Below are 24,194 nucleotides of genomic sequence, written 5' to 3' on the forward strand. Positions count from 1 at the left end.
TCTAAGCCCGTTTCTGAATATGCAAGCCAATTCAACATTGGATGCCATTCAACATTGTTCAATCGGCATGAACAATGGGTGGGCGACACCGTTTTGTCTAATGGTAATGCCATCGCCTTTGCATCTATAGTAAATGTTCAGGATGGCAGGCCCATATAAGGATTTCATTTTATTATCAATGCGATTTCTTTAATTGAAGTCCCAATAGACGTTCAACCATCCGCTCTCTGCGGAGGAATTTCCTCCGTGACAATTTTTTGAAGACTGGTGTAAAAATCTATTGAGATATATTTTATTTCATAATTTCATAATCCTAACTAATATCCCCACTTCCTACGGTACATTACATTTGTTCATTTTCCTTTACACACGTTTTTACAAGGCTACACATGCATTAAAGCACTGTCAATTGGTATCAGAGCAGCCCCACGAACTAGGTCGTTCCGCACAAACTCCCAATGAGAGAACTATGCTTCCATTTGCTGCCCGGAAGTAACCAACGGGACGATGCCGAACGTGCGCGAGTAAACGATGCTAGTATCACTATAAAGCAATCGTTACCAATGGCAAAGCTAGGAGATGACCTTCTGCGCTGCCAACAAAGGCCACCATTTTGTTTCACCTATACTCTCCGATTCGGGACCGGAGTAGAGCACAAGTGCGTGAAGATATACCAGAATCATAGCGATCGACCAGCCCAAACTTAACTGATCCACACAATCGGAAAAATGATACACATGTAACTTTCTTTGTGTTCAGGGTTGCAAGTGTGGATCTTGTGGTCTTATGCATATTACGGAAAGTTTAGAAGAAGTCGATATGACAAGAGTCCAACATGAGATTCTCCCCCTCATAAAGCAAGAACTATCCTTACGACGGACTTGTCTATAGAAGTCCATGGCTTTTCGGACGTCACACGGCGGAACACTCCAACAGGTCAACATTGATCTTACAGTTCTTAACCCCGTCCTTGACTTGGCGCACCTGGGCCTTCTTCACGATCACGCTCCTCAACTCTTCAATCAAGCGATCCTTCTGCTGTGATTCTTCCAACACGTTGTTATACTTAAGCTTCAGTTTTTCCAGCTCCTTCTCGAGGTCCGTGTGCGGGGCCAGGCCGATATCCTCCTGCAATAAAATACATGTATAGTATCATTTTATACCCCGGGACACAGGCAGCACCACATGGGGAGATGCACTGAACGTAGTAACACATATAAATTATGGTAAAGCGCAAGCGCGTCAGCGATAGATAGATGCCTTGTCTTACGACTTATCATAGCAGCATGGAGAGTAGAGTTCTATTCTGTACATATCTTTAAGGTCGACGGTGCCTTCACTTTGCATTCAAAGTCGGCCGCTGGGAATTTCTGCACCGTTTTAAATCGACGGTTTCCCCCGGCTATTCGCCAGTAAAACGACAACTTACCTTCGCAAGATTCAGTACTTTCGTCCGAGCGATCACCAGGCCCAGTTTCGTCCCGCTTGTCTCGAGGGCGCCCTGGACCTCCATCAGACTGCCATCCATTACGTTATTCCCATTTACCTCCACGATATAATCCCCTTCCTGAAGACGACCGTCTTGCTTTGCCGCGCTCCTGTCGCCAAGTCTATCGACCGAAATGATTGATTCGATTTCATCCTCATTCGCCATTGGTCGCACGCGACTAAAAGCACCTTTAGTTTGCCCAATCAGAGGGCGCTTTCCTCTAGGCGACCTCAGCGAATGACGAGAAGAGAGTGGTTGAAAAACACCTTCGAATAACCTGATACCATATGATAAGTAGCGCCCCCTATCAATGGTTAGTGTAATCAGATCACATGACTGCAGCACCTTTTGTATACTTGGACGGTTAAAATTAGGTTTCCTAATGTCTGTTTGTGTCTGCGAGTTTGTAAGCTTCTTTTTGATTCTCGGGGTGGTTAAAGGGTCTTGGATTTCCTCATGAACAGAGCCTGTTTTACTACTCAACTGATGCTGAAAAAACTGATATTTCGCCGCAATCAGTCTTTCCTGATCGGCATCAAGGGGCACTAATTGCCTGGGTAAACCAGCTGTATTTGCGCCACCTTTTACCAGGAGAGGCCCAAGATTCCCAGCGTTCACGTGAGTTCGTGCAAGCGTAGATTGATCGCTGACGTATCCCGAGGACCCTCTATTTCCCTGATCACTGATATAACCACGAGCGGTTGACTGCCCAGTTCCACTTTCCTCTTCTGCGTCAGTCCGATAACCGCGGGCATTGGGGGCCGGTCGATTTTTGAAAGTTACATTAATTCCTTTCAATAAGTTCTGCTTTGCTCTGTAAATTTGTTCTTCGGTGTGTGTGCCGACCTTTGACCCAGACCGACTGTCACCTAACGGCTGTGAAAAGTTTGTTTGAATCGGCGGAACTAACTCCGCTGTGAAATTAGTTCTTTGTTTACCTCTAGAAATGACATTCATAATTTCCTCATCATCACTTTTCGGTGACTCGAACGCACTAGAACCAATCGATGCCTGGTCGTCTCCTGTGTCTTCTGTTTCCGGACAAGAAGCAGATATCAAATATAGAGGGAGCCTTTCATCCTCGTCGCGGCCAGTCAGCGTGCTGGCCCGGCTTGCGTTGCCCTCACCACGTTCGCTTTGAGAATCTATATCAGATTTATTCATACTACTCTCCGAATCATAGCTACTCTCCGTGAAAACACGTTGTAACCTCTGCTTCGCCCCGGAGAAAAGTTGTTTCTTCCTTTCTTCCAGATCCACCTCCGCCATGTTTGGGATGGCAGGAAGTGATCGCCGGGGTCGCCGGCGTCGTCTGCGTTGCAACGCATTTTCCCTTTCCTGAGCCTCAAGGTCACTCGTCATGCTCTCCTTCGCTGACGTGTTATCTGCATCAGATACCACTGATCCATCAGCAATGGATTCATCCTCAGAATTTAAACTATTCATTTTTCGCAGACGATTTGCCGCATCGGCTGTACTTTTCAATCCTTCCTCACTCGTCATGGACACAGATGAACTGTTTCCAAATGTATCGCTACTGTAGCCACTACTTGCGGTAGTCTTTTGTAGATTCTCAGTTGTATCATTCCTTTTGTGGTTTCCGTGTCCATGGCTATGAGTTGTCTGGCTTCTTTTAACCTTAGCTTCTTCAGAGTCAGGGGTTGTCACAGGGTTGTTATGTGTCTGAGTTTCAGGGGAACCTGAATCATTCACGACAGACGACACCCCTGAACTCCGCTGTGACTCTGACGAGACTTGCTTCTTCTCCGCCACCTGGACAGGTTTATAATTTTTCCGTTTCGTTGACGGAGTCCGACTCAACTGGTACAACCTATCCGTGACTATTTCTCTGAATTCCTTGGTGGAGCTCCTACGCCTATCGTTGTCATCACCTTTGCCACCATCAGTTTCTTCTCCACTACTTTTCTTCTTGGTCACTGGGGTCTTATTCAACGACGATTTCTCCAAGTCTAAGCTAGAACTCTCTCTTTTCATCACGTCTTTCTTCGGTGTAACTTTCTCGTGCGTTTTATCCGAGGAGTATCCAGAAACATTAGGTCTTCGCACAGCTGGTGCACGTGAACCTTTTACCTCACGTGCTACATTTCTCTGTACAGTCGCCTTTGCTACAGGCTTTCTTAAGGACTCCTCGCTCCTGCTATCGGCACCAACACGTTTTACAATTGTCTTGCGCGAAGCTGTGCTTTCACCGTCACTGAAACTTGAGCCTTTATGTCGTAGATTTGACCTTGCGGGCGGCATCTTCCGAGCCCTCTGACTTTGAGATTCGACATCACTGCGTGCTGATTGGCTAGAGTTTGACCTTGGCCTCGGAGTCATATTTTCATCTGCCGATTCTTCAGCTCGAGATTCCGTTCTTGGAGTACGCAATGGCGTTTCATCAGCTCTAGATTGTGTACGGGATCTAACTGTTTCGCCCCTATCGTTTCTTGACTGTGTACGTGGTGAACGCGACGGAGCGTCATCAGTCCGTGACTGTGTCCTTGACCTCGATATGTCGTCAGTTCGGGAAGAGGTCCGAAAAGGAGTCTCTGTACTGTGCGTTCTGCTACGTGCCGACCGAGGTGTCTGTGGTGGAGTATCCGGATTCTGTATTCTACCACGAGCGACCTCTTTTCGCTTTGCGGTATTGTTTGGTGGATCCTGTGCCCTTATACTATGTGACCTTGACCTCGACTTCGTGTCTGATTCACTATCCAGTTCAGAGGTTTTTGACTCCGTTTTCCCAGCCTTTGGTTTTGATTTCTTTGAGTCTATTCGTGGAGTGTGGATGGGGGTGGTCCCAACGCTAGGGAGAGATGCTATACTCTTCCTAGGAGTGAAATCTTTCTCTGTCGACCGTGATTTTTGAAGTTTGGGTACAGTTTTCACTTTTGATGGAGTGCCAGGTTCACTTTCTGTATCACTACTCTGTAAAGTCTTTTCTATTTCCCTCGCCTCATCTATTGCGGTCATAGTGTTTTTAGCTTTCACTGCCTGCGCGAATGTGTCCTTCTCTACAGACGAGTATTCATCCATTTTAGGCGTAGGGGTCGGCGCCCCGCTGCTATCAAATGAAACACTTTGGAAATCAGAGGTGTTCGATATTCTGCTGCCCCTCCCACTGGCAGTAGGGGTGGGACTGCCATAAGGATCAGCATTTGGCACGCCAAGTGCATTAGGGTCATTATCAGAGACAAGATTAGCGCGAGGTGTCTGAAATGGGGTTCTTGGTGTCACCAATGGTGTCTTATAGTCGTCTGAATAAGAAATCTCCCGATCGTCTAGACCAGCACGACCTTCCCCTTCAGCTTCTGAGTCCCTATTCTCATTTTTTGAATTATGACGGACATTTATGTTTGAAAGCGTTTTTTCGGTTTCGCCCTCGTAACTAGTGTCTGAGTTTTTCAATACTTCATCGGAACCACGCCTCCAATGACTCTCCACCTCACCATTCTCTCGATTTAGACGCTGCTCAAAATCATCTTTCAAAACCGGCGTCACAACACCACTGGAGTCCTCACTGCTTAAATACGCCTCGCGTTTGCCTGGGTACGAGTCTTCATCGGCTGGTGATCCAGCGTAATTCTCCTTATCCAATCCATTCACATTATGCTCGACACGTGACGTCCGGTGCGGACGAGATGGAGGAATAAGCTCGTTCTCAAACAACGCTTCCAAATCTTCCAAAACTGACTGGTCAGATTGGCGCCGACTTTCTAACAATTTCCTTTGCTTGAGATTCTCGATTTTTGCACGGAGGAATTCCTTGTGGTCATCTTTATCGAGTGTGATCTTTGCATTCAATGGCGACCGTTGAACGTTATAGAATACACTCTCCTTGTTGTTGGTGAGCTGGTGAAGGTTCGACCGGAGCTGCTCGATCGCCTCTTCCCGTTCTTCGTCAGTTTGGTCGAAGTCAAAGCGAATATTTTTCCCTTTCTGCAAAATAAGGCATACGTACGTTTCAGGGTTTGGCACTTTTACCGGCCAAAAAATGTTTGACCATGTTGACCCCGAATGTGTGCTTCAGTTAGAGCAAGTGTGCATTAAACGCTATGCCTAGATTGATCAAGATGGGGCATTTTGTTTGAAATTGAAAAAAGGGGTACTGACCTTTCTCAACGACCTCCGTAGACTGTGCAGGTGGTGTTCCTTGGCTCTCTGTTCTGTTACACCGTGGAAGCTGTGTGGCCGCGAAAGCTGAAACATCAGAGCAACAGATATAAGCCTGCACGGTCTCATAGAAATTTATATTTCTGAGCTTTTGAAAACCCCCTTCCTGGTTTTTCCGTATTAGAGTTGATCGACGAATGATGAAGTGAGACCGACGGTGGCCTTACGAGGCGTACCCTGAGAATCAAATTATTCACCAAAGTTGTTCGAAATAGGAGATCCAGAATACTGTTGCATGGTTGCAGCAATGTTTTCATGCCATCCAAATGATGCCATAAATTACGTTACATGTATTTTGTACAAAACTGGTTTATAAAGAATTTCCCCATCTTCACTTTGAACTTCACCTCAACTGGTGGCCATAGAGTATCGAGAAGCACACACGACTGCAATACTGCCTAGCGATTTGAATGTTTCCATGTCCAATAAACCGAAATACACAGCCCTAACGACCTGCAGAGTCCATATCAAGTGAACCAATCTCAAGTTTATACGCCAGTGTGTTACACACCAAACCTAATGTTCAAATTTTAATCCGGAACCGTGAAAAAGTCTGCCTCCCCAGGGGGTGTTTACAAGCCTAGAATATTGCATGACTGAATTCTCATGGCCTGAACAGTGTTAGAAATAAAGTTTTTTTGTTATTGAAAAACCTTTGATGGTTTTTCGGTCAAAATATACACCCTATAGAGGTTTTCCTTGACACAGCGTGTATATGTGTTAGACTCCTGGAGCAGTCTATTTCGTCATCCTATTCATACCGTCACATAGAGTGAGGGACGAGGCCGGTCCAATGCATCCAGGGTGTAGTATGTTGTTACTCACGTTACTTTGTTTCATGACTCGTTTCAACGAAAAGCTGATCTTTGCGCTGGATGATTGTTGCAGCTGCAGCGGGCAATCGCATTTAGACAGTTCTTTCACTTCCTTCCCATTGTCGTCCACAACAGCGAGAAGGAAGTTCTCCGGTCCCTCGGCGACGCCGTAATGATTGAGAAGAAGCTGGATCAGCTGGTATGTTGTGGTGTACTTGGAGATGAACATGCTCTTGTAAAACGACTGCAACCAAAATGAACAATATTACAGCAAGTATCAATCTTAACTCAAGAGGAAACCCTGTATACAGTGCGAAGTTGTTGAGTTTGGCAGACAGCAGTATTTGCAATCCTTGAAAAGGAGTTAATCAGTTTCGCCGGATTGGTACCCATTATGAGCCAAGGAGTCCTGTTCGATTATCAGACAGTAATCGATCACCTTGACCTCACCACCAGACATCTGGACTTATCGCTGATGTGATACAGTTGTCGTACACCTTGACCTTGACTTACCGCTGATGTGAGACAACAAACCGTACACCTTGACCTAGACTTACCGCTGATGTGAGACAGTTGTCGTACACCTTGACTACGCCACCACTCCTCATCTGGACGGTGAACTTGGCATTGCCTCCGCTATGCAGCTGCATCTCTAATGGATGGTTGTTATTCTGAAGGCTCTTCACCGGCTGGCTGGCACATTCTGAAAATATCAATTTGTGCAAGGGTCAAACGAAACCATGAGTGAACTAGAATTCACACAAAAAGCTATTTTGGCGGTTTGAGATTGCAGTAGGAACAACGCATAAAATGCCGTCTCTTTTTCTCAAAGCCCAACATTTTGTTTGATCGACTCTTACTGGTATTTTTGCTGTTGGTTTGATTTCAGATTTGTGTTGAATTTGCATTTTAAATTCCCTCTCTGTGGAATTTAAGGAGGTCAGTTTCGCATTCATAAATTCCGGCTTTTTTCTACTTCATGTACTTTGTGAGGCGTCATTATCTTAATTCAACATGGGAAGTTTACCTGGCATGAATATTGAAAGATTCACAGTTCACCCAATTTTAACTCATATTTAAAATAAATGAATTTAAGATGAGTCTAAGATGCATTTCATACATGACGTAATCCCACGTGACACTCCTACTTCGATCGTCAAGGAAATCAACGATTGAGTCGGGACAGCTCGTATAAACCAGAGTCTTTCAAATATTGAAAGGATTGTGGACGAATGTGTTTTAGAATATCATGTCCGACATCCTGGCACCAGTGGTATCAATATACACCGCCTCTCGATATTTCAAACCGTTTTTTAAACGAGGTAGGAGTACCAAAAACCTGAATCTCGGGATGGAGATCTGAAGACAGGTCAAATTTTTAGAAAATCGGCTAGGAATTTAGTTATTCCTTCTCAAAGCTCGACCGGTTAGTTGCATCAAACCGATATTTTCATAACAACCCTTTTCTGGCCGCTACACCTATATAAGTACATGTACCTGTTTTATTAAGTGATTCCATGGTGATGTAAAAGAGGTTCGGATCCCTGCTATTCATATTGAATCTTGATAAGATTTTAGAGATGATTTCTTGTGCTGTGGTTTCCATGGAGATGATGAAGCGGATCTTCTGCGTCTCTTTCGACAGGACACTGCTGTCCACGAGAATGGCGCCCTGCCAATAAGAAGAAAACAGTTAACTTTATGCCCGCGACACGCCCGGCGATTCATTGCAACTCATTGCGACTCGAGCTCAACTATAGTTGCAGTCCTTACAATACTAACGTAAATGAGTGGGTTGCAATGAATCGCAATAGGAGAGCCGATCCAAGAAGCATATGGCGAATACCCTGAAGTAACCAGTGGTTTTCAATATACTCCACGGCGAAGGAGAGAAAACACCTGAATCTCAGGATGGACGAACATAGGCATGTATTTAACACCAAAGTCATCCTGAACTTAATGGTCTTATACTCTCCTTAAACGTAGCCGGGGTAAACCCACATATCTAAATCTTGATATTTGATGTGGTCGTTGTAAAGATGCACCAAAGTACGGCTATGCCCACTGAATATATTGTGTCTGTTAGGACTTGTGCGGTTTCGGCCATAGGCCTATAAACAGTGGACATAACCTAGACATATCCTGACTCACAATATACACGTAGGGCCCAGGCTTTGATATCAATATCTATATGTATTGACCTGTCCATTTGATAGGCCTATGGCTGAGGCCGAGTGGTCTTTGTCATTTTTCTAATTAACTATTTCAAGACATAACAAAGCTGCGTCTCGCAATATGTATTTGTGAATACCACTACATGCAGTGTAAGCCCTTGCCCACAATAAAATGTGCACCTACAGTCAAATCCAAACAAATCCACTTAATATTTCGCATATATTTTTATTACTTGTACGCCTATGCCTAACTCATTGTGTTACGGATGATACTATACTACAGGGTGTAAAATAACAGCCTTGGCAGTTTTAGAAATGAATGAAACTTGATTTCTTTTCTCGATGATGCCTGTAGTGAAAACCAGAAAAGCGATAGGATCTGATATACATGCCACTGGCCCAACTGGCTTGAACTGAAAAAGCTGCTGAATATAAGTGTGGCAAACTCTGATTGATTGAAAGTAATTTGAAAACCACTGGTGCCAGGATGTTTTGATATGAGAATTCAGAGTTATTATGAATAATACGATATTTCATTCTTTGGTTTTTAGGCATCTTCACCCACACAATTAACTTAAAGAGTGCCTCAACCACTATAACCAGTAACATATTCTTTCATTGATTTCATATATGCAATGAGTTTAATGGATCATTCCTACACATTTCTCACTCTTGACAAGAAGGAAGGGTTTTTAGCAACTTTCCTAGTATAATTGAATTGACACCTGGTTGTGGCGTCTTTCACAATGCCATATCTTTTCGAACGGGTCATTGTCACTGAATGGCTGTGTCGTAGATTTCCTTGTAACGCAATACTAGTTTTCATTACAAAAACTTCATCGGAAAAGTTTGTTTTTAATTGCGTTTTTCTACTTTAAAACTATTGAGACTATTTTTACACCCAAAATATTAGATAACCCCCCTCCCCCCCCCCGCCTAGAGACGAGTATTTTCGTCGACGTACTGTGCTTTGTGTTGTATGCCAGCATGCTCGTGTCTTGAGAGTACGGTAATCCATGGAACAGGCCTACCTACCTGTCAATACAGTGCCGGGTGTCCACCATTTTCACATACACATACTTCACTCACTTTAATCAATACAACAAAATCAATCAAATTGATTGAAAATCACTTGACCTACCGTCACTGCCATTTTGTTTAATTAAGTTTTTCAATTATTAATATTATCACAGTATTTTATCCGAAATTCGGGAAGGAACTTGTACGTTTCATGGTGAAAACAACAACACCATTGCTTCATACTGGCACTATTCCTATTAGAATCATAACTATAGGCCTAAGCATAGTTTGCATAGGTCTATTTTGTTAACCTGGGCCTATCGCCAACATGCCCAAACGCAGGATAGCAAGTTCACAAATAGGCCTATTCTGTCTTATAATGCTGTTTATAGGTTTTTCAATAGAACGTTCTTCAAACGTGTCGGACCAAGTGTTTGATCGTTTTATAGGCTTATTTCCGTCATAGAAAGACCGCTGGCCGTCACGAGCGTCGCTGGTTTGGGCCAAAAGTTAGTTCCTCATCATTTTCGCTGCGGGTGTGGCCTGTTTTATTTTCGCGAATTTCGTTAATAACCTAGTTTCGCCAAATTAAAATAGCCAACAATTTTTTTTTTATTATTGGAAAACAGAGAGAAATTTCGAAATTCATCAAAATAAAAACAGCCGGTATAATTTAAGTTTCTAAATTTTCGCCAAAAAAAGGCAAAATTAAGAAGCGCCAAAAATTTGGCGATTTAGGGGCTTCAGTAGAGTATGAGAGGAAAGGAGAGCAATAAGTGACAAAATTACAAATTCCCTTCGATATATATATACATGTACATACAGATGTTCATGGTTCAATAGAATTATCAATAAAATCAGTCTCAGAAATAAATCAAACTTTATTGATCCAGCTGTATTGCTATCAAATGTACAAATGTATTATCTTATTATAATCTAAAAGGGACATGAATAAATCAATACAGACACCCCAATATTTTTGAACCGGGGCTTTTGAACTCATAAAGATTTGTTATAACTTTGAAAATAGGCCTAAGCCCAATAACTCGGTTTACGGTACATGTGTGTGACAGGAAAAAAACCTCGCGGGCCCGTCACGGGTTGGATGCGGGAATGAGTGTCAGTAGTTTACCCCGCACGGGCAGAAAGCCTTAGTAAAGTCGAATTTGCATTCCCCAAGCACATAAAGGATGATATTTTCCAGCGCCTGTGACAACACGCAGCGTGTAATTGATTGTAATGGAAGTCAGTGTCGGCAGAGACAGTAATTTTTCTATCAATTTTCGCTTGGAGAATGGTTTAGGTCAGTGCTGCCATCTTTACACCTTTATCGAAAGCTAACAGCCTCGCTTTCGGGGGACAATCATGGAAATCCAATCATGGCGGAGCTGAAACCGAAAAAATATTTTATTTGAGAAATTTTGGTTGTTTATTGGAGAGCTGTGTGTTTTTGATAAAATCAGGAGTGTGAATTGATTAATCACGCAACGATGGTTGTACAGGAGCCAGTCCAGGTAACCTTAGGCTGCTGCGTTTGGCCGAATTTGATGGGGTTTTGTTGGCGGTTTCTTCGTTTGTTTCTCTTCTTGATCTTGAATAACAAACAGGCCCTTGCCTGGACGAGAATGAGGCCTACAAATCCTTACCTCTGAACTAGTCTTGAACAACAGCAAGCGGGCTTTGCCTTGACGAGAGTGAAGCCTACAAATCCTTATATCTGAACTGCAATTACATGCATTCATGCATTGCGTGTATGGCCTGTGATTCACACACCCAGCAACATCATCATTGTTAATAGGCCTACCCTAGGCTATGTCATTTTATGTGGTTTAGGGGCATGCGCCTATAGTAAAGATCCTTTCCATCAGCGTACCCTAACTCAATCGACCTTTTTGCCCTCGGCCACGGTTGTGCCTCATCATCATGCTCGGCCTCTCCCACTCGTACTCTTAACAGCGATCGATCTCGACTGTTACACTTCAGTATCAGTCCTGTCTAATGCCTCATCAGCAGCACTAGTCCAATGAACCATCGACGTATATTGGCAAAGACAATCCACGACTTGCCGACGACGAATTTCTTCAAGGTGAAACAGCCGTTACTGAATCCTAAAATAGCAATCACGCAATCGATAAATTTGCATGGAATAGGGTCTCACTCCCAGGCCGGGTTTTACTAACGCACGAAGAGATGGGGTGGCCATTTGTGATTTGATTTATTTAGACGGTATTTTTATTTATTTGTATTTGTTTCGTTGCAGGCTGCTATTTGGCATGCGTTGAACCACTATGCCTATTCAGATGCCGTGTTCTTGGCAGAGAGATTGTATGCAGAGGGTAAGTTCATGAATTTGACATCCAAGCTCCTGCGTTGAGTTAGTTCCCAAGCCTTTGAACTCGTCATAAAAAAGTGAAACTCTAGGACAGTGAATTTACCTGCATGAGGCTTTGACTTGATTCTTGTCTTCATCTATGAACTGATGACCACTAGAATAGACTATTGCATTGATGTTGTGCTTGCTCCCATTCATAAAATTCTCGTGAGAAAATCTTCACAATTGGGCAAAAATTTGTGAAATTACAAAACTTTGGTCATCTTGTGGGTGATCTGTTGGTTTCATAACTGACTGAATCTTGCTTTGTTTTTCAGTGGGCAGTGATGAAGCGTTGTTTATGCTCGCCACAAGTTACTATCGGTCGGGTAAGCCTGTCAGGGCTTACTCATTACTGGAGAGTAAGGGATGTACAACACCACAATGCAAATACCTCATGGCTCGGTGCTGCATAGATATCAACAAGTACGTGAACCTTTCTTTCAGTTGCTGAGGCTGTCCTTAAAAAATTTTGGTTTGATGTAACCTTACCTTCCCATTGACCCATAGAAATAACGTTATATCCCCCGGGTTCAGTTTATCCCCAGGCGGCCCAGTTCAGATGTTTCCAATATGGCGACTTCAAAGTCATTCTTCTTCCAGGTTACAAGAAGCTGAATCTGCCATCTGCGGAAACATCTTATCAAAAGGAAAAACAGAGGAAGACATTATCAATGAATTTGGAGAGATGGCACCGTATACACTCTCGTTGCTTGGCAACATCTACAGACGGACGGAACGCTTTGCGAAAGCGGCAGAAAATTACAAACGTACCATGAAGCTGAATCCATTCTTGTGGTCAGCTTTTGAATCTTTGTGCCAAATAGGTAAGTTAATGAATGATATAACACAGTAACACTCTCAAGTGTAATTTTTGAGTAGTTGAAAAATAGTATAGCATGTCAATTCAGTTTGTCTAATTATGCAAGTACGTGTTGCCAATTGTCTATTCGCATCACCTGTACGATCACTTTTTGTGCTGAGGAAGAGATGCGGAAAACACTGCTTTCCCACCTTTAGTTTGGGGACCTATGCTGTCTTAATCAACGTGAGACCTAAGAGATCTTGGGTAAAGGTTAACGAGGGCCAAGTCTTTTCCAAATGAGTACCGTTCTTGAAATGGGGAAATTTTCGTGAGTTTGATTTTCAAAGTAAGCAAATCTGGCAGTTTTTACATGATGTAACCTCGTCGCAAACATATCAGGGTTTACAGTTGATAGTCATGATTGTTTCCCTTTCAAGGTGAGAAGCCTGACCCGGCGAAAGTGTTCCAGAACAACGAAACATTCACCGCCACACAGATGCCGATCATTCACACTTCAACAGCAACCGATACGATACTCTCACCAGTAGAAACACATCATCATGTAATTGTAAGTATAGCTGCCAATTTTTCGTTCAAGATGTCGCTGTAGCTCAGTGTTCTCCACAGGGCAGATTTTATCAAGGCAGTCCCCCCTTCATTGGAAGAGCCACCCGACCGTTCTCTCGAATTTTGTGACAAGTTTCTATTGGGCCGCCCTACCTTAAATTGCTGGCCACCCTACCTTGTGTTGCACACTGGCAAAACACCCTACCTTGAGAAAATCCTGTGGAGAACTCTGCGCAGGACTCGAAAAGTCATGTCTGCTCTACATTGTTCATCCATGTGTGCTCCAAGCTTTAGTTACATTGAACAGTTGTTTTGAATGTATTGAAATAATATCGAAATATCCATGTCTGCTCCAAGCTTTGGAAACTTTTGAACAGTCCTTGAATTTCTTGAAATATTTTTAAATTGTTGGTGTGTGTTTTTTCTCCAGGAAAGCACGCCTATTGAGAACATCATTCACCAGTCTCTTCCTCCGAGTATTCAGACGCCTGAAAACACGCCGCTTGACTTCACGGGCAACTTTCTCTCACCCGATCCGCATGTCTTTAATCTACCGATTCCTCCCATGGCACCAACTACGCGGAGAAAGCGACTCATGCCAAAAGCTGGTCGGAGTTTGCTTGGGGGGCCTGCAGCTCTCAGCCCGCTCACACCTAGGTAAGGGCCCTATGCATTTCTTCGCTTTGTTTGTAAATATCGAGTTGAGTTTAAACTAGGATATTATTAGCTCTATGAATTATGTTGAATTTAAAGTTGGAGGAAACTGGAGACCCCAGAGGAAACCTGCACAGGTGGAGAGTTGCCCTCTCTTCTCTATCAGTATCACATGAGTATACCAGTACCAACCTTGAATTGAATCTGGGACGTCTCAAACGTGACAGGTGCTAATGGTTCTACTACACGCTACATTATTGCTTTTGTTAATAGCTGTGACTTATTTTATGTTTTTGATAGCATGGATGTTTCACCATAGACATTGTTTTGGTTCAAAGGTTTAAGTCTTTGTTTTCTTTTTCTAGTTTTGGTATATTGCCACTGGACACTCCAAGTCCAGAAAACTATCACGTGGCACCGTCACTGTTTACCCCCTCGCCCATGTCTATGGGACTTATTGATGCCCAACAAATCGACTCAAAGGCCCCTATCAAAAAGGTAGGGTTTATATAGTTAAGTGACTATTGAACTGACTGGGGTGGAGCAAATGTTGCTAGAAATAGGGTCCTAGATGATGATCTAATTTAAATGATCTGCTGCTGTAAGCTGCAAAATTTGTGCACTTTTTTAGTTTTGCTTTAGAGATTCTTGAAGTCTTATTCGATCTTCTAATAACTCATGAGTAGAAGTTCCATCAGTGTGGAAGGTACATGTAATTATCCTCCACAATGTGGTCTTTCTCGTTGCAATATAGTCAGGAGAGTGGCATATGGCCTTTGGGAATTGCTCGTGAAATTTTCCTTGACCTGTTTCGTCATATAAGTCTCTGAACTTTTCAGCCTATGACGCGACGAAGTCAACAAACCACTGCCACGACGAAACCGCCAGTGTTTAGCCAGTCTGGCAACACGAACACCAGAGAAATACCTACTCCTAGTCCTCAAGCTACGATAACGAGTAACGTGCCAGTGGTGCGCAGGAGCTCACGTTTATACGGAAGTTCTAACTCGGTCAAGGTAAGTCACCTTGTCAGGTGATGTCACGCTAGTTTTTTTTGGTGGGGTATTGTTCTGGGGAAACATAATGGCTGACTTATGGGGTCAGCCTTCGATGTTCCTGACATTAAGTCAGTGGTGACTTCAAAATGAACGGAGGCTGACCAAAGAACTTAGCATAATTTGCCCTCTTTACTGCAAGAGTCGGCTCGACTAAATAAGGTTAATTGGTGAAAATCATCAGTGAAAGGTCAAATTGAAATGCAGGTGTTGGCAAAGGTAAAGATGTTGCCATCAAATGTTTCATCGTAAAAACATTTGACCATGCTATATATTCCTCTGAAACGAAACATCATTTTCTTGTGATGGTAAGATCATGTGTTCTCATTATTTCACTTTCAGGAAAATAATAAAAATCAAAGTCAAAACACGAAGGGACGTTTCCCGAGTCCACGCGTGCCAACGAAAAAATCGAAAACTAAGACGAGTAAATCTCAACAGGAGTTGAATGAGATCAATAAGTCTGAAATGACACCAGAGACGAAACCATCGACGATAAGCAGCGCCCAAGCTCAGGTGATGCAGGTCGTACAGATGCAGAAGCAGTCGGTCGGTAAGTATCGCATGCCGATAACCCATGCCCTGGCTTGGATCGTGCAAGTCGTACAGGTTCAAAAACAGTCCCTCAGTAAAAATTGCATGCCCAGGCTCAGGCCATGCAAGACACAGATGCAGAAACAATGCATCAGTCTTTTCAAAGAAGTCTGTTTTGGCGCGAACCAGTTGTGCCTTTCACCTTGAACAAAGGGTCACAGACTCAAAATCTATGTGGGCCAGGGGAAATAAAATGACAAACATGGCTTTTTTTTATCAATCAAGTCTCAGATCGTACAAGGGGACCAAAAAAAAAATTTTATGTTCGAGGGAGAAAAAAAGTGTGTCAAAAACGGTGGTCGGGGCTTTTATTTTTTTCCACTTTCCGGAAAAATGACCATCTTTAAAATTGTGTATTGCAGGCGTACACAAAATGAGCTGGAAATTTACAATTTACCAGATGAACAGCCCGTTAAGGTTTTATATAACCAAATGCGTATTTGTTCATTTCCAGTTGGCCTGATGACGTTGCTACGAGACATAGGCAAGGCCTATCTTCATCTTAGTCAGTACGACTGCAAGAAAGCTGTTCAACTCTTCTCGGAGCTCCCCCCTCAACATCTCAACACTGGATGGGTACTTTGTCAGATTGGACGTGCATATTTTGAGATAGCTGAATATAAAAAGGTGAGAATATATGTCGTTCCTAACCCTTTGCCTCCTAGTTGCCTAAATAAATTCAAATTCTTCATTATGACTGTTAAAAACAGGACTATTAAAAAAAATTCCATCAGACTCAAAATCTATGTGGGGTGGGAGAAATAAAATAAAAACATGCCTATTTTTTATCAATTTTAGTCTCAGATCATACAAGGGGACTCAAAACAAATAAAAATTGGTTGAAATTGGTCTTCAGGAAAATTATTTTGTCATTTCTCCCTATTTTATGGTTGGGGAGAAAAAAAAGTGTGTCAAAAACGGTCGTCAGGACTTTTATTGTTTTTCCACTTTTCGTAATCAAACAAATAAAAAAATGTGCCTGAGAAAGTGACTAGGAATTTTACACCAGCGTTGACGTGGAATTGTAAACTGATGCGCAAACCAGTGTTGTTGCCATTTTCCCTGTATTCCTTTTTAAAACAGTCTCTAGAGATTCTCATTAAAACGAATCAACTGCTAACAAAATCGAATCTTCCAGGCTGAAAAAATATTTTCTGAGGTTCGACAGCGAGAGCCGCATCATTTGGAGGGGATGGAAATCTACAGTACGACACTGTGGCAGTTGGAGCGCGAGGTGCAGCTGTCCACACTCGCACAGGAGTTGACCGATTATGAAAAAGATGCACCCGAGGCATGGTGTGCCACAGGAAACTGTTTCAGTCTTCAGAAGGAGCATGACACTGCTATAAAGTTCTTCCAAAGGGCAATTCAGGTTTGTACTTTTCGTCATGTGGAGTCATAAGATCTCCTCAATCTCTGTTTTTTGTTGAAGAAGAATTGTCTGGAACGAATCAGTTCTAAGTAAAAAGCAGTGTGGTTTATTCTTCTGGTCTGCCATCATCTTCATTTTTGCAGTGGGTGTGGTCTGGTAATAAAAAAGGTTGGCAGGCTGAGCTAGTCGGGCTTGCAAACAAAACTGCTTAATGAAATTACATGTATCCCGCACAGTTGCACATCTAAGTTGTTAAGTGACTGCCAACAGATCACCGTTTTCAATCCGTAGATCACAGGTGCATAAAGATACAAGAGTCACACTTGTCAATAACCCCACAATTAATTGATGCGCTCTAATCGTGAGATGTCTGTCTTGCAGGTTGATCCCACATTCTCGTATGCCTACACACTTCTTGGCCACGAGTATCTGTTGACGGAGGAACTAGATAAGGCGTTATCTTGCTTCAGAAATGCTATACGGGTAGATCCAAGAAAGTACAATGCTTGGTGAGTATGACATTCATTATCATCACGTTCAACTATATCCAGTTCCGACCTGCCGAATCTTTTCACAACTGGCTATGAAACGATTCAGTAGATCTGCACCCCAAACCTCTTGGGGTGCAGCTTGCGCACTATTGTTTAGATTTGAGACAATACATAGCGTGAATGATATTGAGGCCATGAGTTGATTAGGTGCCTCATGATCTGAATACAGTTGAACCTCCCCAAGCATACACCTCAATTGGCAGGAAACCCTCTCTTAGGAACAGTGCGTTTTGGTCCCAAATTGTTAATTTATGTACAATTTGACCACTGTAATCGGGTGACCTTTCATCTCTCTCTTTTCAGGTATGGGTTGGGAATGATTTATTACAAGCAGGAGAAATTTGCCCTTGCAGAGATGCATTGTCGTAAAGCTCTTCAGATCAACCCGCAAAGTTCGGTGCTATTAGTTCATATTGGCGTGGTAAGTGAAAAATATTTTTCGAGTCGGAAAGCAAAAATTTAGTGTATTTCATGAGCAAGGAGTAAGGTCATTCCACAACCACCTAAAAATAAAAATTGGTTGAAATTGGTCGTCGGGAAAAAATATTTTTTCATTTCTCTATTTTATGGTCGGGGGGAGAAAAAGTGTGTCAAAAACGGTTGTCATACTTTTTTTTCCACTTTCCGGAAAATGAAAGAAATTTTTTTTAGACTTTTTGCCTCGGGTCATTGTCATCCCTGTTATCATTTGCTTACTTCCAGGTTCAGCACGCTCTACAGAAGTCGGAGAGTGCACTGGCCACTTTGAACAAAGCAGTATCATTAGATCCCAAGAACCCGCTGTGTAAATTCCATAGAGCATCTATATTATTTGCCAATGATAGACACAAGGTGAGAACTATAGTCTTATTTGCCATTCTTCCACTTGGGGTTGGGGCTGACGTGCTGTCGTTCGTCTTTATTACAGCGCCGTATCCATTTACTCATAATCACTGAATTTCCTACTCCCATTCACCTTTGAGACTGAAATCAATTTAAGGTGTCTCGAAATGATTGTCATTCAGTCTCAAAGCTAACTCTAAGTCGGAAGTACATCTTAACCTTTCCATTATCACAATTGGCCCAGAAAACACGGAACATATCAATTGTATTCTTGAACTAACAACACACTTCCTAGGGTTGATCTCATACATTTGTTGAATAATTGTTTTGTTGGTTTTGCAGGAAGCTCTTAAAGAGCTGGAAGAACTCAAAGAAATTGTCCCGAAAGAATCGTTGGTCTATTTTCTCATAGGAAAGGTAGGTGTCCTTGGTACCTTCTGACGGGATCAGTGGCAAAGTGTTAAGATCACTGGGCTTCTAACCAAGAGCTTGTAGGTTCGACACTTGGACGGATCAGTACTGTTTCATCTTTGTAACCTCGGGCAAGGCACTGATTATAACCCTACTTGCTCCTCTCCACTCGGGGAAATGCGCACCAGGCTTGCCTGGGAATAATCTACGATAGACCAGCATCCTATCCAAGGGAATAATATTCCTAGTTGCTTGATAATGCGATGGAAATCTGTTTGACATAGTTTCATCATTTGCTGCATTTGTAATGCAAGTTAATTTTTTCTAGGTGCATAAAAAGTTGGGCAACATGGACCTTGCGATGATGAACTTCTCCTGGGCTATGGATCTTGACCCCAAAGGTGCCAACAACCAAATTAAGGAAGCGATAGATAAAAGATATGCTACAGATGATGATGAGACAGTCGCTCATCTCAATGATTCCGGTAAGACAATATTCATCTTGTATAGGGCCACAATTTTTTATTTGTGTGGATTACAAATCCGCCGGGGTCATTTTCCGGAAAGTCGGAAAAAAATAAAAGACCGTTTTTGACACACTTTTTTCTTCCCCGACCATAAAATAGGGAGAAATGAAAAAATATTTTTTCGGATTTTTCCCAATTTCAACAAATTTTTAATTTTTTGGGTCCCCCTTGTATGATCGCTGTCTAAAATTGGCTAGAGATTGGAAATGGAAGATCTATGCCTCAGCTGTCCATAGATCTTTGAATTTTCGAGATTTAGACAAGAAATAACCATTTTATAGGCATATTTTGCAAGTTTTGGCAATTGTCACTTTCGGTTTTTGCTCTGGTCACTGTCACATCAATGCTGATGCCCATCTCATTCTGTTCTCGTTTCAGTGCTGGAAGCGCGGGAGCCTGGCACGCCACTTGGAGGTGAATCAAGTCATGAGGCGTCGATAATGGACCTGGATGATGTTCAGCTTCAGGCGTTGGAGAGTGATGAAAGTCTATAACAGGGAGAAGACATTTTAATTTGGATCTATATATGCCGTATTGTCTTATTGATGCAGGTTGGAAACTGGTATTAGGAGATGAGCAGAACACCTTTAGAAAACTGTATTTCAACTCTTGCTAGCATACCCAGTATCAACCAGGTCCATAAACTGTTTACTATTGGCCTGCAGTAATCCTTACTGCTAGATTTTCCCCAATTTTTATCGTTCACGACACTCCCTATAAGTTTTTGGTTGGTTGCACCTGAAAAATGAGACGGCTGTTCTGCCCTCGATTCAGTGAAGGCTTCGTCCCTAAGATTGGGTCATGCTGGGCATTTCACAGTGAATCTTTTCCCAAGCCAAGTTGGGATCCAGGCCGTCTGGTCTATCCGCCAAAACCCCGCGGTAGCGAAAGTTTTAATGCAGTTTTCATGTGGTGTCTGATTCATGATGCCTTTTTTCAACGTGGGGTAAACCTACATGTACGCATTTACCAAAGTCAGATCTGATCATTGTAAGTGAGGTATAACATAGATATCAAAACGGAACAAAGTTTTTATCCTGGGGTATTGGACCTCATGTTTATGAACAACAGCCTCTTGATACAAACCTTAAATGATAGGCAGTTTTGCAATGATTGCGATATGAATATTAAAATTCAAATAGAAAATCATAAGAATGTCATCCTTGATCATGTTTATTTTTGCTTTATTGATGTTATTAATATTTAGCATCATCATATCCTGTGTAGAAACAAATGCGACGTCAAAAACTAGGAAGTGAATTGCCCCTCCTTACGCTTTGATATCAAGAGGCATTGTATAATTTTGTTATTTATTTGTACATAATTAGTATAATGAAGCTTTGTAATAATTGATAGATTTTATGCCTGTAGTCCGAGGCCAATAAGACTGTCAATCCCAAAAGGCTCCTGGAGTTTTATTAGAAATTTGTTGATGTTCATTTTATTGTAACATAAATAACTTGTTGTTGACATACACAGCTCCAGATTTTAGGCAAAGATGCTTGATGGAGGCTTATACGCTAGTATTTAGGTTGGCAAAGTTATGTTTCAAACATTATACTCAGAAGTTCCCTTTCACTGAAATCTTGTTAAAATGAATGTTACTGTCTGATGTGAGTTCTGTGTCATTCGCATGAACACAGTGGCATGTTGAACTGTCTGAGTCTCAAAGAATGGAATCTAATTGTAAAACTTTTTGGACCACCTTGTAAAGGGCACAAATTGTCTTTATTTATTTATCATTAATATTTTCCCCTTTGAGCGAATAGTCTTGGAAATCTTGTATGCCACTAAAGCATGTGTTTGATCACTGAACAACACTAGCTTATCAGCATCCCCCACCCACTTGAACATATCAGACAAAATGGATTGCATGTCTGCGCAGATCTTTGTTGGAATATTTGAAATCGTGAGATAATTGAAAAATTATATAACATATTAACTATCATTGTAACAAATAAAAAATACTTTCATTGGGTATAAATTATGAATAAGAAGTAGCGTCTGTACATGGGTACGATGTATGCGCAGTGTTTTTGCAAAGGTGAAACAGTATGAAAAAATACAATGCCCTATTTATTGGCACGCCATATATGGAATATATTGAAATGCGGTCAAAAGGATAGGTAAAATAGCTTTAGCTTCTGACATGTCTGGTTTTTAAAAGGGCAAGGGCTCCTTTGCCTTGATAGAAGATAACAATAACATGCTGTATAATGTCCCAAATTTAAATTGCGTCACGAGGAAGGAAACAATGTGATTCACGTCCGACGTCGTAAGTGTGGGTGTGGTGCGTCGTGAATGCAGGATTGGCCAACGCGCGGCCCATATGGAATGCGACAAACTGTACTGGAACCAGAATTGTCATGGGTCTGAACAAGAATATGTATATATTCAACTATATCCAGTTCCGACCTGCTGAATCTTTTCACAACTGGCTGTGAAACGATTCAGTAGATCTGCACCCCAAACCTCTTGGGGTGCAGCTTGCAAACTATTGTTTAGATTTGAGACAGTACATAGTGTGAATGATATTGAGGCCAGGAGTTGATTAGGTGCCTCATGATCTGAATACAGTTGAACCTTCCCTAGTTGCAGACGCCTCAATTGGCAGGAAACCCTCTCTTAGGAACAGTGAGTTTTGGTCCCAAATTGTTCATTTATGTACAGTTTGACCACTGCAATCAGGAGAATTCCCAAGGACAGCAATCCCAAGGGTGTCCTTTATTGAGTTTCTACTGTATATGCATATGCATTTATGTTTTGCCAGCAGTCACTCAGATGCAGTATTCATCTGACCTATCACCCCATTCATCTTTGTCAGAGCCAAGCTCAAGGATAGTATTACATGGTTCTACCAAGATACTGTATTGAATACGTCTCCGCATGATAAGGTAAGCACTGCTATCAACTGGGTCGCAGTGCACCAACTGGGTGTGGTTTATAAACAGAATTTCTGTCAGATGGACAGTACTGCTCATAGCAGATCTGTTGGTATAGGCCTTGGCTCAGTTTTGTCACAACTTGAAGGAGATAACACCAAGTTGAGTTAACGCTAGCATTGGTGACAACTTGTTTTTAAAACCGGGGCCTAGATAAATATTGCCCCTCTAAACTGTTGGTCTTACATGGACCCAGAGTGTGATTGGCCCAGACAGGTTTGGTCCAATACCCTTTCGTTTGTATGTTTGTGTAAGTGTGAATTATCTTATTGTGAGAGGAAGAGGTGGTCGCCATCCGTTTGTAAAATTATGGAGTCTTAGTGAACGGAATAAAAGTGAAATATAGATATATTGTCTCTTCCTCGTGTTAAGATATGCTGGTATGCCCCCCCTAGCTTGTCCTCATGGACTGTAGCTCATGCTCACATGCTGTAAGAGTCATGAAACAAGCTGTGATTGACATGGGGCTATTCCAACCTACACAAGTCACAGGTTGCGAAAGACCGGGACTATCCTGCTGTGACATACCTATGAGCCATAGTTTGGAACTATAGGGGACTATTCCTCCTTTTACACCAGTCGGCTGTTGTGAAAGAGTGGGATTTTGACTGCTGCCTCCTCGGCCACAGGATGTGAGAGACCGGTAACTGAACCTCCTGCTACACCAACCACATGGCTGCTTCATGTGCCACTAGTTGTGTGAGACAAGGAACCAGACATCTTGCGTCACCAGCTACAGGTTGTGAGAGACGGAGGACAAAGTTGAGAAAGAAAGGTGTTTCCTCTGCTCCACCAATCGCAATGCCGAGAGGAACATTCCTTCTGTTACACTTGGGGTTTTATACCTCCTGCTCCTGCTTCACCAGCCACAGGATATCGGAACAGGGGACTGACGATGCCTCCTGCTACACTATCCACAGGTTGTGACCGACAGGGAACTATACCTCCTGCTAGTGCTACACAAGCCAAACGTTACGAAAGGAAGTCCTCTAGCTCCCGCAGGCTGCGAAAGACGGGGATATCTCCTGCTGCACTATAGTCTTCAGGCTATGAAAGAAATGGGACTATATCTGCTGCTACACGAGCCAAAGGTTACGAAAGACAGGACACAACAAGATTTCCCCTTGTTACATCAGTCCGCAGGCTATGAATGACAGGGGACTCTGGCTGTGCAAAAAACGGTCTTTCACAACTTGGTTCCCTGTCTTCACTTCACTGTCCCTCACTGGCCAATGGTATAAACGAAAGGCATGGAACAACAGGAACTCCACTTGCTACACCAGTCCGCAGGCTGTGAAAGGCAGGGGACTATTCCTCCTACTACACTGGTTACTGGTTGTGACCACATGGGACAAAGTTATGAAAGACAGGCGCTATTCTTAAGGCTAGTCCACCCGCTTGTAGCGAAAGACAAGGTTGTGCAAGACCAGGATTTAGCTTATACACGTATATATCACCAGCTAAATGTTGTGAGACATGAAGGACTGTCCCTCCTGCTACACTAGCCACAGGTTGTGAAAGACAGGGGAATATGCCTTCTGCTACACCAGCCAAAGGTATAAAGGAAAGACAGGTAACGACAAGTATCCCACTTGTGACACCAGTCCGCACGTTGTGAACGAGAGGGGACTATGCCTCCTGCTACACCAGCCGCTTCATGCGAATAATAAGGGACAATACCCCTGGTCGTGGAAGACCTGGGTTTATATATCACCAGCCAAAGGTCGTGAGACAAAGAGAACTGTGCCTGCTGCTACACTAGCCACAGATTGTGAGAGACAGGAGACCAATTTTGTTGTTGAAGACAAGGGACCCTTCCTCCAGCTGCACCAGTCATTGGTTGTGAAAG

General features: G+C 42.7%; 2 protein-coding genes across 3 annotated transcripts; one reads left to right on the forward strand and one right to left on the reverse strand.

Moving 5' to 3' along the window:
* Positions 1 to 276: 276 nt before the first annotated feature.
* Positions 277 to 9,914, reverse strand: LOC135499722 (serine/arginine repetitive matrix protein 2-like). Of its 2 annotated transcripts, none has more exons than XM_064790661.1 (7): positions 9,796 to 9,914; positions 7,978 to 8,152; positions 7,038 to 7,183; positions 6,491 to 6,724; positions 5,606 to 5,692; positions 1,430 to 5,431; positions 277 to 1,128 (listed from the first exon to the last, which is right to left on the reverse strand). In XM_064790661.1, exons 1-7 carry the CDS (start codon positions 9,805 to 9,807, stop codon positions 913 to 915), a joined length of 4,872 nt encoding a protein of 1,623 aa, XP_064646731.1. In that variant the 5' UTR covers positions 9,808 to 9,914; the 3' UTR covers positions 277 to 912. The 2 variants fall into 2 exon arrangements, with proteins under 2 accessions (XP_064646731.1, XP_064646732.1); XM_064790662.1 differs by lacking the exon at positions 9,796 to 9,914 and adding an exon at positions 9,690 to 9,724.
* A 1,123-nt stretch (positions 9,915 to 11,037) lies between these two features.
* LOC135499551 (cell division cycle protein 27 homolog) lies at positions 11,038 to 22,694 on the forward strand. The gene is made up of 17 exons (XM_064790386.1): positions 11,038 to 11,188; positions 11,935 to 12,010; positions 12,324 to 12,471; positions 12,649 to 12,872; positions 13,288 to 13,418; positions 13,848 to 14,074; positions 14,437 to 14,569; positions 14,911 to 15,087; positions 15,469 to 15,679; positions 16,175 to 16,347; positions 16,859 to 17,092; positions 17,474 to 17,601; positions 17,947 to 18,064; positions 18,346 to 18,474; positions 18,808 to 18,882; positions 19,205 to 19,361; positions 19,782 to 22,694. The coding sequence occupies exons 1-17, from the start codon at positions 11,165 to 11,167 to the stop codon at positions 19,895 to 19,897; spliced, it is 2,481 nt and encodes an 826-aa protein (XP_064646456.1). The 5' UTR covers positions 11,038 to 11,164; the 3' UTR covers positions 19,898 to 22,694.
* Positions 22,695 to 24,194: the final 1,500 nt, after the last annotated feature.

Source organism: Lineus longissimus, chromosome 15 (assembly GCF_910592395.1).
Source record: "Lineus longissimus chromosome 15, tnLinLong1.2, whole genome shotgun sequence".
In the NCBI taxonomy this organism is placed as follows: domain Eukaryota; kingdom Metazoa; phylum Nemertea; class Pilidiophora; order Heteronemertea; family Lineidae; genus Lineus; species Lineus longissimus.